Genomic DNA, 15,580 nt, shown 5'->3' with positions numbered 1-15,580 from the left:
ACCCTGCCAAATGACGCCACTGTCATTTGGGAACTCCACAACCATGAATGGATGTATGTGATCTACAGCAATATCTAGGTAAGAGTTACATGCTAAAATAACCACAAAGATTTGAGTATTTCTAGCAGGACACTGCCTAGAGCATCACACTACCTCCATGGCTTGTGCTCTTCCCACAGTGCTTTCTGGTGACAGTGTTTCCCCGAGTGATGATGGACATGCACCTAGACATCGACATGATGTAAAAATTGAATATGGAATTTGGCTGTAATCCACCTATTGATTAGGTACTAACCATAGCATACTGAGAACACAACACAAGACTTTTGCAGATCTTCTGACCCAGTTGTCTAGCCATCACACTTTGGTCAGTGTCAAAGTCACTCAGAACCTTACACTTGGCCCTTTCACGTGCTGCCCAATATATGCCACCCCTTGACAGGCAGCATAATCAATGGTATTTACCTGACCTTATGAATGAAATAACATGGCTGGTCAGTGTCTATTATATATAAAGTAATTCAAACAGCCACAGTGCTAAAGAGTCCACCAAAATCATTATGCCACCCACTGAACATTGCATAACTGCCTCCAGGTATTCATACTGTATTTTATAGTGACATGGTTATAATCCTAAACTGTTTAAAAGATATGTGGTTAATAGGTAATGAGCCACATGTCAGTCCCAGCCCCAACACAATGCTGATGACATGAACTCCATGTACTGGATTTTTATTGGGAATTTAACCTTATACCTGTTAATTGTATTTTCTAGGTAAGACAATGGATTCCTACTTTAGCAGTAACAGTTGTAATCCTGGGATTTAAAAGTGATGTCATGTGAAGTCCATTCTTTACTTGCTCATTCATGCATGTCTTTAGTCATTTCTGAGCAGCGTGTATGACTTTCCCATATATAAAAATCTCAGTCTACCCATAAATGTAACTCTGTAAGTTTCTCTTTGGAGAGTGATTAATGTACTCCATATCTGTACATATACAGAGACTGGCTGGTGACTGGCTCTTGCAGCTTTATGTATATCACCCAATTAATAAAAGTGGCTTGTACAAAGCAAGCACTTTTACCTTTCTTTCACCCGTTTTCTCACAGCTTGTTGTGATCTGGGCCATTACCCCTCTGGTCTGCATTATTAGCCTGTTACTATGTTATGTCTCACTTTGTTGTTATAAAATGACAAGGTGCATTATTCTCATTGGAAAGTGACACCAGACATCAAGACTGTCAGATTGCAGTTGGTAATCAATATGGAGTAGACATTTTAGCTCATGCCACCTTACTAGCTCTGACTTTTTAGTACAACATATAACCCCAAGTCCTTGGGTTGTCCTTTTCTGTCAAGTTGGTGAAGAATCAATTCAGCTCATTTTACATTCGCTTTTGAAAAGCCCAGTGACAAGAAAGAAGACCAGCATAATAGCTCCTACAAGGTGTGTCACCCAGCTTTCCTACAGTTCTCAAATGTAATAACCCATAAGAATTATATCAGTGTATCATTTGGGTGACTTCCACTATCCAGCTAGAAAAGAAGCCATATTGGTCCTCACCTAGCTTTTCCACTAGTGGCAATACAAATGTTTACTATTTTATTATTTCTTTACCTGAAATGCTCTGTATACTAAAACTCCACAATATAAAAGAAAATAATATATGTTACTAACAGTCTAGTTATTGTTCTCTGTTATCAGCCAATTTACACAATGACTAACTAAGTGTTCTACAGTGATCTTACAGCTCTATATTATTCCCTGTAATCTCACACAAACCTATAGGATAATAACTATAACAATATACATAGTAAGTTAAAGTTTACTGCTGCTTAATACAACCTGCCTCAATGAGCTGCATAAGCTAGCAGTGGAAAAGCCGGTTCCATTGTGATACAGCCTCATTAGGAAACTATTGTAAATCGAAAATTATAGGGAAAAAGTTAAAATGAGAATATTTTGAAATGGTATTCCAATTTATGGTTTTTTTTTCCTTAGAAATAACCTATATTTCTACTAAGCATGATGTTTAAAAAGGCCCCCAGCACTTTCAGTAACACAAACCACAGCCATCATTTGTGCCAGGGGTGTGTCTTTCAAGTAATGACAAGGCTGATGAATTTATGGTTACTATGTTATTCACTGATATTTGGGAGAATGTGATAGGGAAGTACCCTTGGTACAAACTGGCATTGTTCTGTAACTTGTTCAATATTCTTTAACACTGCTGAGCCTATCCCAGATGGTATACCTTGACATGATACTGGTTTGACACTCAATTTTTCTGAAAATGACCCTGTTTGAAATGCTGTGGCAAAAAGTTACATAAGAACCTACTATTAAATATATAAGGTACTGCATACAATACGTTTTGCTTTCTGGTACTGCTTTGGTCAGTGGCGTATGTTTTATGGAGCATGCACTACGAAAAATACACCAAAACACTTGTAAAAAAACTATAATAATACTTGAAATCTATGGTGTTTTTAAGAAGGTTAAAAGTAAAAAAAATTGGTACCCCATGCATAACATAGGCGAGGAAACCCTGGCTTGCACAGCATAGAAAAATGTATATAATAAATAATATAACCTAGCAACACAGACACTATAAAACATGTGCTCCATTTTATCTATACTGCTTACTGTTTCTTTTTTTGTAATACACCATCACAGTATTTACCAATATGTTAGTAAAGAATGGGTTAATGGCCACACATCTTTACCTATAGACACCAGCTTGATATGTTCTCTGTCCAGGAATTCCAATGCCACAGAGACATTCTCCAGCTTCATCTGCCTGAAGTTTGGTCTGGAGTGGTACTTTCTATACATCTTCTTCTGACTGAGTACCTCTAGCAGGGCTATGAGCTTGAGGCCATCACTCAGGTCTTTCTGAAGGTCCCCTATGCGCTTGTTCATACATTTGAGATGTTCATTGCACCACCTTGTGAAGGTGTTCTGCTGGATCTTCTTCCAGGGGGCATCTTCTGCCAGGTCTTTCTCTGTAGCTGGCATCTCGTCTGCTTCTTCACCCTGGTACTGCTGATGCTGGTCGTAGTAATCGTTGGTGCTCATGATGGCTTTTTATTTGAAGCTTTCTGCTTTTTATATGGGGATCAACGAGGGTGGAGAAAAGAGAGGGTGTAATAACTGCTGCTTCCAAACCCACACTGTGAAATCAAGTTCAAACTGCTGAAACAGAGCTCAACAATCAAATTAGTTCCCTTATTATTCGTCCTCTTGTTGGAAACAGTGAGATGTTTCTTGGCAAGTTCTGGTTAACCCCTGCACGCCCCCTTTAGTAGTGGGACAGAGCTGGGAGGGCTGCGAGAGTTATCACAGTGTAGTAGGCTTCCACCTTTCTACTTCTTCCTGTCTTCTGTTTCCTTTCAGGGAATCCTTTCTTTGTGGAAAAGCAGAGGTGCAGAGATAAGAAAAGCAGAACTGTGATAAAGATGACAAAAGTAAAATAATGTAGTAGAAAAAAGCTGGCCCAGTAGATGGAGATGTCCTAGCAAACAGGAAGAGAGAGCAGGAGAGACAGCTGAGAGCAGAGGGATTTAGCAACTTGTTTGAAAGTGTGGAGTCCTGGATGGAGATGGTTTTAAAGAAAACTGATCCCCCTCCCTCTTTAGTCTCCTCTCCACTTCCCTCCCCCCAAACGTCAGAGGCATGGACTCCCAGGAATGCCTTAGCCATGACCATATACAACTAAGATGAGTATTTTCTAATCCCCAGTCAGATAATGAGCAGGGGCTGGATTGGGTGCTATGGATAGCGGGACTTGGGATTGGTTTACATGGACCATGCTCCAACCTCTTGTTACATCTCTGTATTTTTAGATACCCCATGTCAGTGAAGTCTGTCTGTGAAGGAGAGGGGGCAGAGGGAAAGGATCTTACAACACAAGTTAACAAAAGCAGCAGATGTAATGCAAAGGAGACCCCCACCGCCCCAAATGAATCACCTCCCTCAAGCATACTATGTCAGCTGCATATGCCAGTATATGGGAAGTAGATTTAAAATATATTTATAACTTGAAGTGGCTGCAGCTACTTAACTTATACAGTGTATAAAAAGTTTCTGTGGTGACATTCTATTCTGTTGTTCGGACACCACCGACAAGAAATGTTGAAAGTTAATATATATTTTGTGACATTTAAAAAAATATAAACTGTTGGACACACATAATAGATTCGTGGGAAATAGTCTCATGTACCATATATACATAAAAATATATTATACATAAAACATGTATACATACATACATATGTACATAAAAATCTGAAAAAAGGTTACAGGCAACACAATAAGGTCCTAGAGATTTCAGTGTCCTGAAATATTTTCACTTATTTAGTACAAGAATCTCCCAAACACAGTGTAACCTTTTGTATTTATTTGTGTGGTTATAAGCAGTGAAGCAGTGCTACATGCCAACTTCAAAGCAGCAGGAGACTGGCAACATCCTTGGCAGGCACAGTTTATTTTCTATTGTCAGTTTTAATAAAAAGTAGTAGAAAATGAATTGCAATAGCTCTCAGCTGGAAAAACAATGAAACATGAATCCTACGAGGGGGACCCCTTTGAATATTCTGTTATTCTGGATATTCTGTGAGGCAGCACATACAAATCTATTTTGTCATTCTGGCTTTTTAGATTGGAATAGTGTGTGTGCTGTGTCACCCTTCCAGTCACTGGCTAGGTTCTCTTGTATGAGTTACTGGATGTGCTTCCAGCATATTCCGCTTAGTAAGAATTCTACAGATAGAAAGGCAGTCATGTACATAGTGCTGCTGAGGTACCCCTTGGTGACTTCACTTTGTAAAGGGTCAGAGGTGAGCACACTGACTCACAACATGTTTTCATGGTTAAACAAGCCTGCAAGCATGGAACATGTTAATGTAGGTCACTATCTGTCTGGGAATGCTCATTAAATGTGTCCAGCAGAATGGGGATGTGCTCTGGATTTTCTCGTAGGATTCTCATCATGGGGTTGGCCGAGCATTTAACAAGTAAAACCAACAGCAGATAATTTTATATAAGAAAAAAATCTATATATAATAGTTACTTGTTAAAGGGGTATTCCCCCCAAATTATTTTTGCATTAATACATTGCCCACCCGTAGCGTTCCATCTTTACAATATAAAGTTATTATGTATTCTGCACAGTTTTGCTGTTATCTAGGTTCATTCACTCCCACCGAAGGCATAGAACCATCAAACTTCAGTCCACCCCGACACGCACCCTGCTCCTGGCCCCCACCCTCGGCTGTGTCGGCATCACGTGTCCTCCGTCTCTTCAATAGGCCGCTGTCACTCTCTCCCTCTCTAACAGCAGCCACCCCGTCACCCACACCGTGTGCCCCCCCCGCCCGTCACTCACCTGCAGCCACCACCAGTACCCCCCCCCAGCGCTCACCCGTGGCACCCGAATCCCCCCTCCTGCTCTCATTCACGGCAGCCCCCCACCCCCACCCGCGGCACTGACCCCGCTCTCACCCGCAGCACCAAAATCCCCCAACACCACCCGCCGCACACTAACAGTAATCAGTGCATCTGTCACTGTCTCCCTCTCTAACAGCAGCCTCCCCGTCACCCCAGGGGGGCTTCTAGTATAAGTGTAAAAGTAAAAAAAAAGTTTCATTAATAATAAAAAGTGCCCTCCCCTAATAAAAGTGTGAATCACCCCCCTTTTCCCATGTTATAAATAAAAATAAATAAATAAATAACGTTTGGTATCGCTGCGCGTGTAATCGCCCAAACTATTAACGAATCACATTCCTGATCTCGCACGGTAAACGGCGCAAGCGCAAAAAAAATCCCAAAGTGCAAAATTGCGCTTTTTTGGTCGCATCAAATCCAGAAAAATTGTAATAAAAAGCGATCAAAAAGTCGCATATGCGCAATCAAGACAACAATAGAAAAAACACATCATGGCGCAAAAAATGACACCTGACATAGACCAAAGGATAAAAGCGCTATAAGCCTGGGAATAGAGCGATTTTAAGGAACGTATATTTGTTAACAATGGTTTGAATTTTTTACAGGCCATCACATAATATAAAAGTTATACATGTTACATATCGTTGTAATCGTAACGAATTGAGGAACATATATAACATGTCAGTTTTACCCCAGGGCGAATGGTGTAAAAAAAAATACCCTCCAAATAAAAGAAATGCATTTTTTTTTTCAATTTCACCACACATTGAATTTTTTTCTGGTTTTGCAGTGTACTTTATGAAAAAATTCAGCATGTCATTGCAAAGTACAAATAGTGACGCAAAAAATAAGGGCTCATGTGGGTTTCTAGGTGAAAAAATGCAAGTGCTATGGCCTTGTAAGCACAAGGAGGAAAAAACGAAAACGCAAAAATTTAAATTGGCCCGGTCCTCTAAGGGTTAAAGGGGTACTCCGGTGAAAAGCTTTTTCCCAGTAATTGAAACACATTACAAAGTTATATAACTCTGTAATATGCTTCAATCACCTATCTGCTCCCCTTTCCTGTCCCCCCCCCCTCAACCCCCCACCAAGAAGTGAAATAAGCTGATACTTACCTAATGACAGTTGACCCCAGGCTTTTCTGTGGCAGCCATTTTGTGACTATGACATCATCAAGAGGGAAACTGGTCTAAGCCCTGTTAGGCCAGCCTCTCTTTGTCAGATGACTCAGGTTGCTCAGCTCTGATTGGCCGAGCAAGCTGTAACAGTGTAACAGTTCTACAGAGTCAGTAAGACATCACAGGAGAAAAAATGCATCATGGGAAACCCCAAACCAGGAAGAAAAAATGAAGACACAAACTGGAGCTTCAGTTCAGTTTTTTTTTTTTTTATCAGCACCAGAGTTGTCCTTTATCCCTTGAAGTACTGGGCCAATTTCAATTTTTTTGTTTTCGTTTTTCCCTCCTTGTGCTTAAAAGGCCATAGCACTTGCATTTTTTCACCTAGAAACCCACACAAGCCCTTATTTTTTGCGCCACTAATTGTACTTTGCAATGACAGGCTGAATTTTTTTATAAAGTACACTGCGAAACCAGACAAAAATTCAAAGTGTGGTGAAATTGAAAAAAAAAAACGCATTTCTTTTATTTATTTTATTTTTTTTTCGTTTTTACGCCATTCGCCCTAAGGGAAAAATTTACTTGTTATATATGTTCCTCAAGTCGTTACGATTATAATGATATGTAACATGTATAACTTTCATTGTATCTGATGGCTTGTAAAAAAATTCAATATGTTCCTTAAAATCGCTCTATTCCCTGGCTTATAGCGCTTTTATCCTTTAGTCTATGGGGCTGTGTGAGGTGTCATTTTTTGCGCCATGATGTCTTCTTTCTATCGGTACCTTGATTGTGCATATGTGACTTTTTGATCACTTTTTATTACAATTTTTCTGGATTTGATGCGACCAAAAATGCGCAATTTTGCACTTTAGGATTTTTTTGTGCTTACACCATTTACCGTGCGCGATCAGGAATGTGATTAATTAATAGTTTGGGCGATTACGCACGCGGCGATACCAAACATTTTTATTTATTTATTTCATTTAATTTTTATTTCTTTTATTTTTAACATGGGAAAATGGGGGTGATTCAAAGTTTTATTAGGGGAGGGGGCTTTTTATTAATAACAACACGTTTATTTTTACTTTTACACTTATACTAGAAGCCCCCCTGGGGGACTTCTAGTATAAGCACTCTGATCTCTCATACAGATCTATGCTGCATAGATATGCAGCATAGATCGATGAGATAGGCACATTGATTGCTTCCGGCTGCTGCAGCCGGAAGCAGTTGAGATCTGAGTCGGGATCAGCGCCATTACGGCGCTGACCCCAGACGGGGTAAGATGTGTGGATACACCCCACTAGACACCAGGGAACGGCTGCTTCAGGTAATCGGATGCAGCTGTCAACTTTGACAGCTGCATCCGATTACTTCATTAGCAGGCACGGCGATCGGACCGAGCCCGCTAATAGCCGCCGCATGGCCCCGTCCTGAACACATGGAGGCGGCCCTGGACGTACGAGTACGTCAAGGGTCGCCTAGGGGTTAAAGTGACTCTGTACTCACAATCTGCCCACCCCAAACCGCTTGTACCTTCAGATAGCTGCTTTTAATCCAAGATTTGTCCTGGAGTCCGTTCGGCAGGTGATGCAGTTATTGTCCTAAAAAACAACTTTTAAACTTGCAGCCCCGTGTCCAACGGCCGTGGCTTAGAATATCTGTGCACTTAACTTTGCACCACCCCTCAGCCCCTCTTACCCACCCTCTTCATTATTAGGAATGCCCCTAGAACATTTTCTCCTGTCTTAACATTGCACAGGTGCCTTAACGATACAGCCCATGTGCCGTGCTGACACAGGTGATGAATAGTAGAAAATCTGCCTGGAGCATTCCTAATAATGAAGAGGGCGGGGAGGAGGGACAGAGAGGGTGTGGCAGCCTAATGCATACACAATCTAGGCCACAGCCGTTTGGCACAGGGCTGCCAGTTTAAAAATTGTTTTTTAGGACAATAACTGCATCACCTGCCAAACGGACCCCAGGACAGATCTTGGATTAAAAGCAGCTATCCGAAGGTACAAGCGGTTTGGGGGGGGGGGGGGGGGGTGTCAGATTGTGGGTACAGAGTCGCTTTAACATAAAGTCTAGCAGGGACCACAAGAACACATGCAGAGCAGGGCTGGAGTGAAGGGTGATTGGTTGTTTGTTTTATTGCAGTTCCTGCAGCTAGATTAATTTTTTAATCTTTTAATGACTTTTTTCCAAATTTTTTCTTCTCTACAACCCAGAGCCATAAATATAAATTTTTTTCATCTATAGAGCCATATAAGGGTCATCCTTCATTTTACCATAAAGTGTAATATGAAACACAAAAATTGCTTTTGACATGAAATTAGGGGAAAAAAAGTCTATGGGAGGAGTTTTTGTTTTTATGTCCTTCACTAAATAATTGTAATTTTATTTGCACTCCTCAGGTGACAGGTCCTCTTTAACACACTGTCACTGTCGGGCAGCAGGGCCCCCCCCCCCGACAGTGACAGTGCTGCCCCTCTAGAAATGCTGTCACCTGACTGGGCACTTACTTACCCAGTCATGTGACAGCAAACCTCCCTTCATGTGACAGCAAACCCCAGGGCGAACGGCGTAAAAACAATTAACCCCCAAATAAATAAGAATGTGTGTTTTTTTTTCCATTTCACCACATATAGAATTTTTTTCTGGTTTCGCAGTGTACTTTATGCATAAATGCAGCCTGTTATTGCAAAGTACAATTAGTGGCATAAAAAATAAGGGCTCATGTGGGTTTCTAGGTGAAAAAATGCAAGTGCTATGGCCTTTTAAACACAAGGAGGAAAAAAAGAAACTCAAAAATTGAAATTGGCCCGGTCCTCTAAGGGTTAAAAGAAAGAAAAATTACTTTAAAAAAATAATAACATTTTCTGAACCCCTATATCTTTTACTTTTCTGCCTACAGATCTGCCTATACCCACTTAATCCACTTAATCTGTCAGGTCTGTACCAGGCACAGAGCTGCAGACAGATAGGTGAGAAGAGATTAAACAAACAATGTCTTTCTCTTTGCTGATGGCCATTTGCAAAGTTATAAAATGCCACAGCATGCACCCCTCCTTTCTTCCCCACCTCTCCCTTTATTGGTAATTGATGTACAGGGCTGGAGGCTCAGCCTTGTACATCAATCAGTCAAGACAGGGAGGATGTGGGAGGGAAGAGGTGTGCATGCTGTAGCTCAGCAACACTTCTGTGGAAATTCAGCTTCCAAGGACAAATGCCATTTTATACTTTGTAAAAGGCCATCAGCAAAGACAAAGGCAGGCATGTGTTTCAGCTCCCTATCACCTATCTGCCGTGTCTGCAGCCCTGTACGTCATACAGACCTGACAAATTCATTTTAAGGGGTTAAAAGCTAGTTTCACACAAGCATACTACAGACCCATGTCTGCGCTAATATTATTGCCAGATGTCCTGACTCAAACCAACAGCATCATCTGGATCTATAATGCTGTTAGTTTAAGTTGACAGACCCATGGTGGGGCTGGCACCATCACCCATAATACAGGTGCAGACACTTTCCCTTACTATGCAAAAATAGAGAAAAAGAAGCGGCTGCCCCTCACTCCTATGGCTGACACTAATGCCTCTCGGCTACATTTAAAAACCAACGCCAGAATGTTGGTATATAATTTGATCAAACCATATTGCCTCATGTACCACGTGCAGGTCCCCTGGCCCACATGAGTCCCTACTCTAAAAACAGCACTGTATCGGTCAGCGACCGCCAACCCCGCCAAACAAACACCAACAGGGGAGGGGGGCCTCTGAATAGCCCTGCAAGCCCACTGTCACAGGACCAAACCCACTGGGGAGATTTATCAAACATGGTGTAAAGTGAAACTGGCTCAGTTGCCCCTAGCAACCAATCAGATTCCACCTTTCATTTTCCAAAGAGTCTGTGAGGAATGAAAGGTGGAATCTGATTGGTTGCTAGGGGCAACTGAGACAGTTTCACTTTACACCATGTCTGATAAATCTCCCCCATAGAGAATAAAGTCAACATTTTCTGATAATAATGCTGAGGATAAAGGTAAGAAAATTACCTTTTTCTCCAGCGCCCTGTACAATATGGGAACATAAGAGCAGGTTAGAAACTTTCGACCTGCTATTAGTTTCCCTTTAAAGAATGGTAGATAGTCGTCCTTGTTAGATTCCGTCTAACATATATATATACAGGGGCGGATTAACTTTACCATAGGCCCCGGGCTGTTCACCAAGCTTGGGCCCCCCCCAAAAAATACAGAAATTAAAAACAATATATATGAAAGTACAGAATGAATTAGCAAGAGAGCAAAGATCACCCTTTAGCAGAATTGGAGTACAACTCCTATCATGGAAGTTGCTGTCAGCAAATGATGGAGAAGTAGTCCAGAATTACCAGTCCGATGTGCTGTTTTTTTGTTATAAACTTCACCAAACAAACAGCACATCAGACTGTTTTAATTCTGTGCGCTGATACTACTGTGCACAGTCCATCCTGAATTAGCCGATTTTGGACTACTTCCCCATTGCTGACAGCAACTTCCATGATAGGAGTTGTACTCCAATGCTGTACTCCTGCCTGTCAAAGGCGGAACTACCGCCGTAGCCGCCGCTACTGGCCTGCTGCATCAGGGGGCCCGGGGGAGCCGGGCCCCCTGAGATCTTATCATTTGTAGCATCCGGCGGCCTCCCGGGCCTGCTGGGTGCTGCAAATGGTGTCCCGGACCTGTCACTTTAACTGCGTGCGCTCCAGGTGAACGCTCGCAGTTAAATGCCGGCCCGTGATTGACAAGGTCAGGAGCCATTGGCTCCCGACCCTGCCAATCACTCTTGTTTCCGGAGGCAGCATTCTGCCTCCGGTCACAAGAGGCTGCTCTTCCTCCCCAGCACTCCGGAGCCTGAGTGACGTCACTCATACTCTGAGAGCAGGACGAAGGAGACGCTGCTGCTGCAGTTAGGTGAGTAAACTTTTTTATTTTTTTTAACATGAGGATGCCGACATGGGGAAGGGGAGGAGGAGGAGGATAGCTTCATTGGGAGGGGGTTAATTACATCGCATTGTCTACATGGGGGGGCGGGGGTGAAATTTACATGGGATTTCCTACATAGGAAGGGGGGGATTTACATGGGATTGCCTACATAGGAAGGGGGGGATTTACATGGGATTGCCTACATAGGAAGGGAGGATTTACATGGGATTGTCTACATAGGAAGGGGGGGGGGGAATTTACATGGGATTGCCTACATAGGAAGGGGGGATTTACATGGGATTGTCTACATAGGAAGGGGGGATTTACATGGAATTGCCTACATGGGAGGGGGGGTAATTTGGTAACTGACATGGGACTGCCTTCATTTGGGGGGGTGGGTGTAATTTACATGGAACTGCTTACATGGAGGAGGGGGAGGGGTAATTTGGTAACTGAAATGGGACTGCCTACATAGGGGGGGGGGTAATTTACATGGAACTACCCAGATTGGGGGGGGGGGTAATTTACATGAGATTGCCTACATGGGGGGCGGGGATTTACATGGGATTGCCTACATAGGAAGGGAGGATTTACATGGGATTGTCTACATAGGAAGGGGGGGGGGAATTTACATGGGATTGCCTACATAGGAAGGGGGGATTTACATGGGATTGTCTACATAGGAAGGGGGGATTTACATGGAATTGCCTACATGGGAGGGGGGGTAATTTGGTAACTGACATGGGACTGCCTTCATTTGGGGGGGGGGGGTGTAATTTACATGGAACTGCTTACATGGAGGAGGGGGAGGGGTAATTTGGTAACTGAAATGGGACTGCCTACATAGGGGGGGGGGGTAATTTACATGGAACTACCCAGATTGGGGGGGGGGGGTAATTTACATGAGATTGCCTACATGGGGGGCGGGGATTTACATGGGATTGCCTACATGGGGCGGGTAACTATCAGGATTGCCTACACCGGAGAGAGGGGTTAACTTACATGGGATTGCTTGCATGGGGGGAGTTAACTAACAGGATTCCCTACACAGGAGAGAGGGGGTTAACTAACATGGGATTGCCTACATTGGAAGGGGGGGCATGCATGGGTTTGCCCACATGGGGGGAGGGGGGTTACTTACACAGGATTGCTTACATTTGGGGGGGAGGGGTTTACTTACATGAAATTGCCCACATGGGGGGGGGGTAACTTGCAGGTGGAAGCCTGTATGAGGGAACCGGTTAACCAAGTGAGATGACTACATGGTAAGGATGGAGCATAACTACCAGGGGAGATGCCTACAGGAGGGGGCTAACTATCCAAGATCCAAGGAAATGACTACATAGGGGGAGATTAACTTCCAGGGGGTTAAATTACAGGGGAATGCCTACCTACCAGTGGCACTAACGATGGGAGAAATAGCTACATGGGGATACTACCTACTAAGGGGGCTACCTGCACAGAGAGGCCTAACTACTATACAGATGCACAGCGGGGTATGACTACTATATAGGGACACAGACGGGCCTAACTACTATATGGGGGGGTAGAGAATGGTCTAAATACTTAATGAGGGACACAGTGGTTTAACTACTATATGGATACAGAGGGGACTACTATATGAGGGAAAAGATGGAGCAAATAGATGTGTAGGATGATGGGGCTGAGTGAGGAACCTAAACTGTTTGTCTGGCAGATCCTAAAGAGAGAAGTCCTCATGGTGGCCCAGGCTGGATGGAGAAGAAGGGAAAAAGTGAGCAAGTCCAATTGGAGAAGACGTCCCCTGTGAGTTATTGACTGTAACTGCACTATAATCACTTATGGTGTGTAGAGCCTGTGTGGAACTAATACATGCCACTATATGGCCACTGGTGATATTGGACTGTGGATTTTATTTCATAGCAGTGGTAGCATTATTCAGTATGTAGTGCTAATAGTGAGAGGTGGTAATATTTGTCCCATGTAAACTAGTACTGTTTGTAGTATTCATCTTAAAGTGACTGTACCACCAGGCCCAGGCAGAAGCACTGGAGGCGGGCCGACACACCCTTAGTGGGAGGAAACCCCCGCCCCTCCATGATAGGGTTCCATTGATTCTAATGGAGTCACGTCATGGAGGGGCTAGGGTTTCCTCCCACTAAGAGTGGGTCAGCCCGCCTCCTGTGCTTCAGCTTGGGCCTGGTGGTACAGTCACTTTAACATACTGGATTTGGTTGGTAACAGTATAGTGGTAATGGCAGTGGTCATGGTGCTATAATGCTTTTCCTAATACTATATATACATATTGCTCTCTCTTCACGGCTTAGTGGTTAGTTGTTGGGGGGGGCCCAATCAAAAGTTTGCTACAGGGCCCAGCCAGTTCTAGTTACGCCCCTGCTGCCTGCAATTACCTGACCCACACACACACACACACACACTTCCCCACCTGACCCTCATCCCCCCACAAACACACAACCCCACTAGACCCCTTCCATACAAGCATACGACACCACCCGACCCCCCCCCCCCACACACACACACCTCCACACACCTCCCACCTGGGCCCCATCTTCAAACCCCCCCCCCAAACACACACACACACGTTAGCTCACTTGAGCATGATTGCCCTGAGGTGATGAAGCGCGGTGGGGCAGAAGCTTGCAGGGAGACTTCCAGGAGCGAGGCTGGGCTGGGCTGGGCTGGGCTGGGCAGGAGCTTGGCACGGGTGACGTCACTGACGCTGCACCCTCAGGTACCGCTCACTGTATGTTGTGGGTCAGGCCAGGGGTCAGAGGCGCTGTCGGCGCTGGCGGCCAATCCGGCGCTGGCGGCGGCGGGGATCGCGGACTCCAGGGACAGCGCGCCACAGCAGCACATCACTCAGGGGCCCACTGGGTCCCGAAAGTGATGTGCTGCTGTGTAACCTCATGCACAGTAATAATGTGGGCAGCATGGGCCCCCCCAGAGCCTCAGGCCCCGGGCGGCCGCCCAAACCGCCCACATTATAATCCGCCATTGTATATATATATATTTTTATATATATATATATATATATATATATATATATATATATATATTTATATATATATATATATATATATATATATATATAATATATATATATATATATATATATATATATATATACATACAGTGGTACCTCGGTTCTCGAACTTAATTAGTTCCGGAAGGCAGTTTGAGAACCGAACAGTTTGAGAATGGAGCAGTGTCTTCCCATAGGAAATAATGTAAATGGGTTTAATTGGTTCCAGCACCCACCAATAATTACCTACAGTACCCATATATTACATTGTATAGTGCCCAGTATTATCTCTACAATACAGTGCAGAATAGTACTATACTGTACAGTGCATTATTTAAAAGAAATGTTTAACAAAACCAGCAAATATAGTACAGTAGTCACCAACTCCTCACTCATCCATTACTGTATAGAGCCCTCCCACACACACACACACACACACACACAGCACTGTAACAGATGGGAGATGGTGGTGCACTGACTGTACTACTACTGTATATGCACTCCAGCAGTCTTATACAGTACAGGATGGGAGATGGCGGTGCACTGACTGTACTACTACTGTATATGCACTTCAGCAGTCTTATACAGTACTGTATAGCCTCACCAGTGCTAAACTCATTAGGTACAACCCACCATCCGCACTCGCAAAAACATTCAGATACCAAGTACTTCAAGACTGGGGGCCCAAAAAGTGTTTGAGAACCGAGTTTGAAAATACAGTTTGAGTTTCAAGCAGTTTGAGAACCGAGGTACCACTGTATGTATATAATCATTTAAATTTCAATTATAACATCTATTAGGCATTAATGGTAACTCCTCATATAGTCAAGCTTGGCAGGTAGTCAAGGCATTCAAACAACAAACGTAGAAATGATATATTTATATTAATGCTGTGAAATATCAATTTAAAATGTACCTGTCACAATGGACCACTTCCGGATCAGCAGTAAAATCCACTACTAATCCGGAAATTCAGGTCTCCATGAATATAGAGACACGATGGGACGGTAATGCGCGAGACT

General features: G+C 43.4%; 1 protein-coding gene across 2 annotated transcripts in view; it reads right to left on the bottom strand.

Annotated features, from left to right (window-relative positions):
* The window catches only part of FLNC (filamin C), a 56,504-nt gene extending 52,896 nt beyond the window's left edge, over positions 1-3,608 (bottom strand). For both annotated transcript variants that reach the window (XM_069979406.1, XM_069979414.1), the window contains exon 1: positions 2,730-3,608. In XM_069979406.1, coding sequence (XP_069835507.1) covers positions 2,730-3,081 — 352 coding nt within the window. In that variant the 5' untranslated portion in view covers positions 3,082-3,608. The remainder of the gene's footprint in view (positions 1-2,729) is intronic.
* Between the last annotated feature and the right edge of the window lie 11,972 nt (positions 3,609-15,580).

This window comes from Dendropsophus ebraccatus, chromosome 1, assembly GCF_027789765.1.
Source record: "Dendropsophus ebraccatus isolate aDenEbr1 chromosome 1, aDenEbr1.pat, whole genome shotgun sequence".
Lineage (NCBI taxonomy): Eukaryota > Metazoa > Chordata > Amphibia > Anura > Hylidae > Dendropsophus > Dendropsophus ebraccatus.
This window is presented reverse-complemented; position numbering and strand designations above follow the sequence as displayed.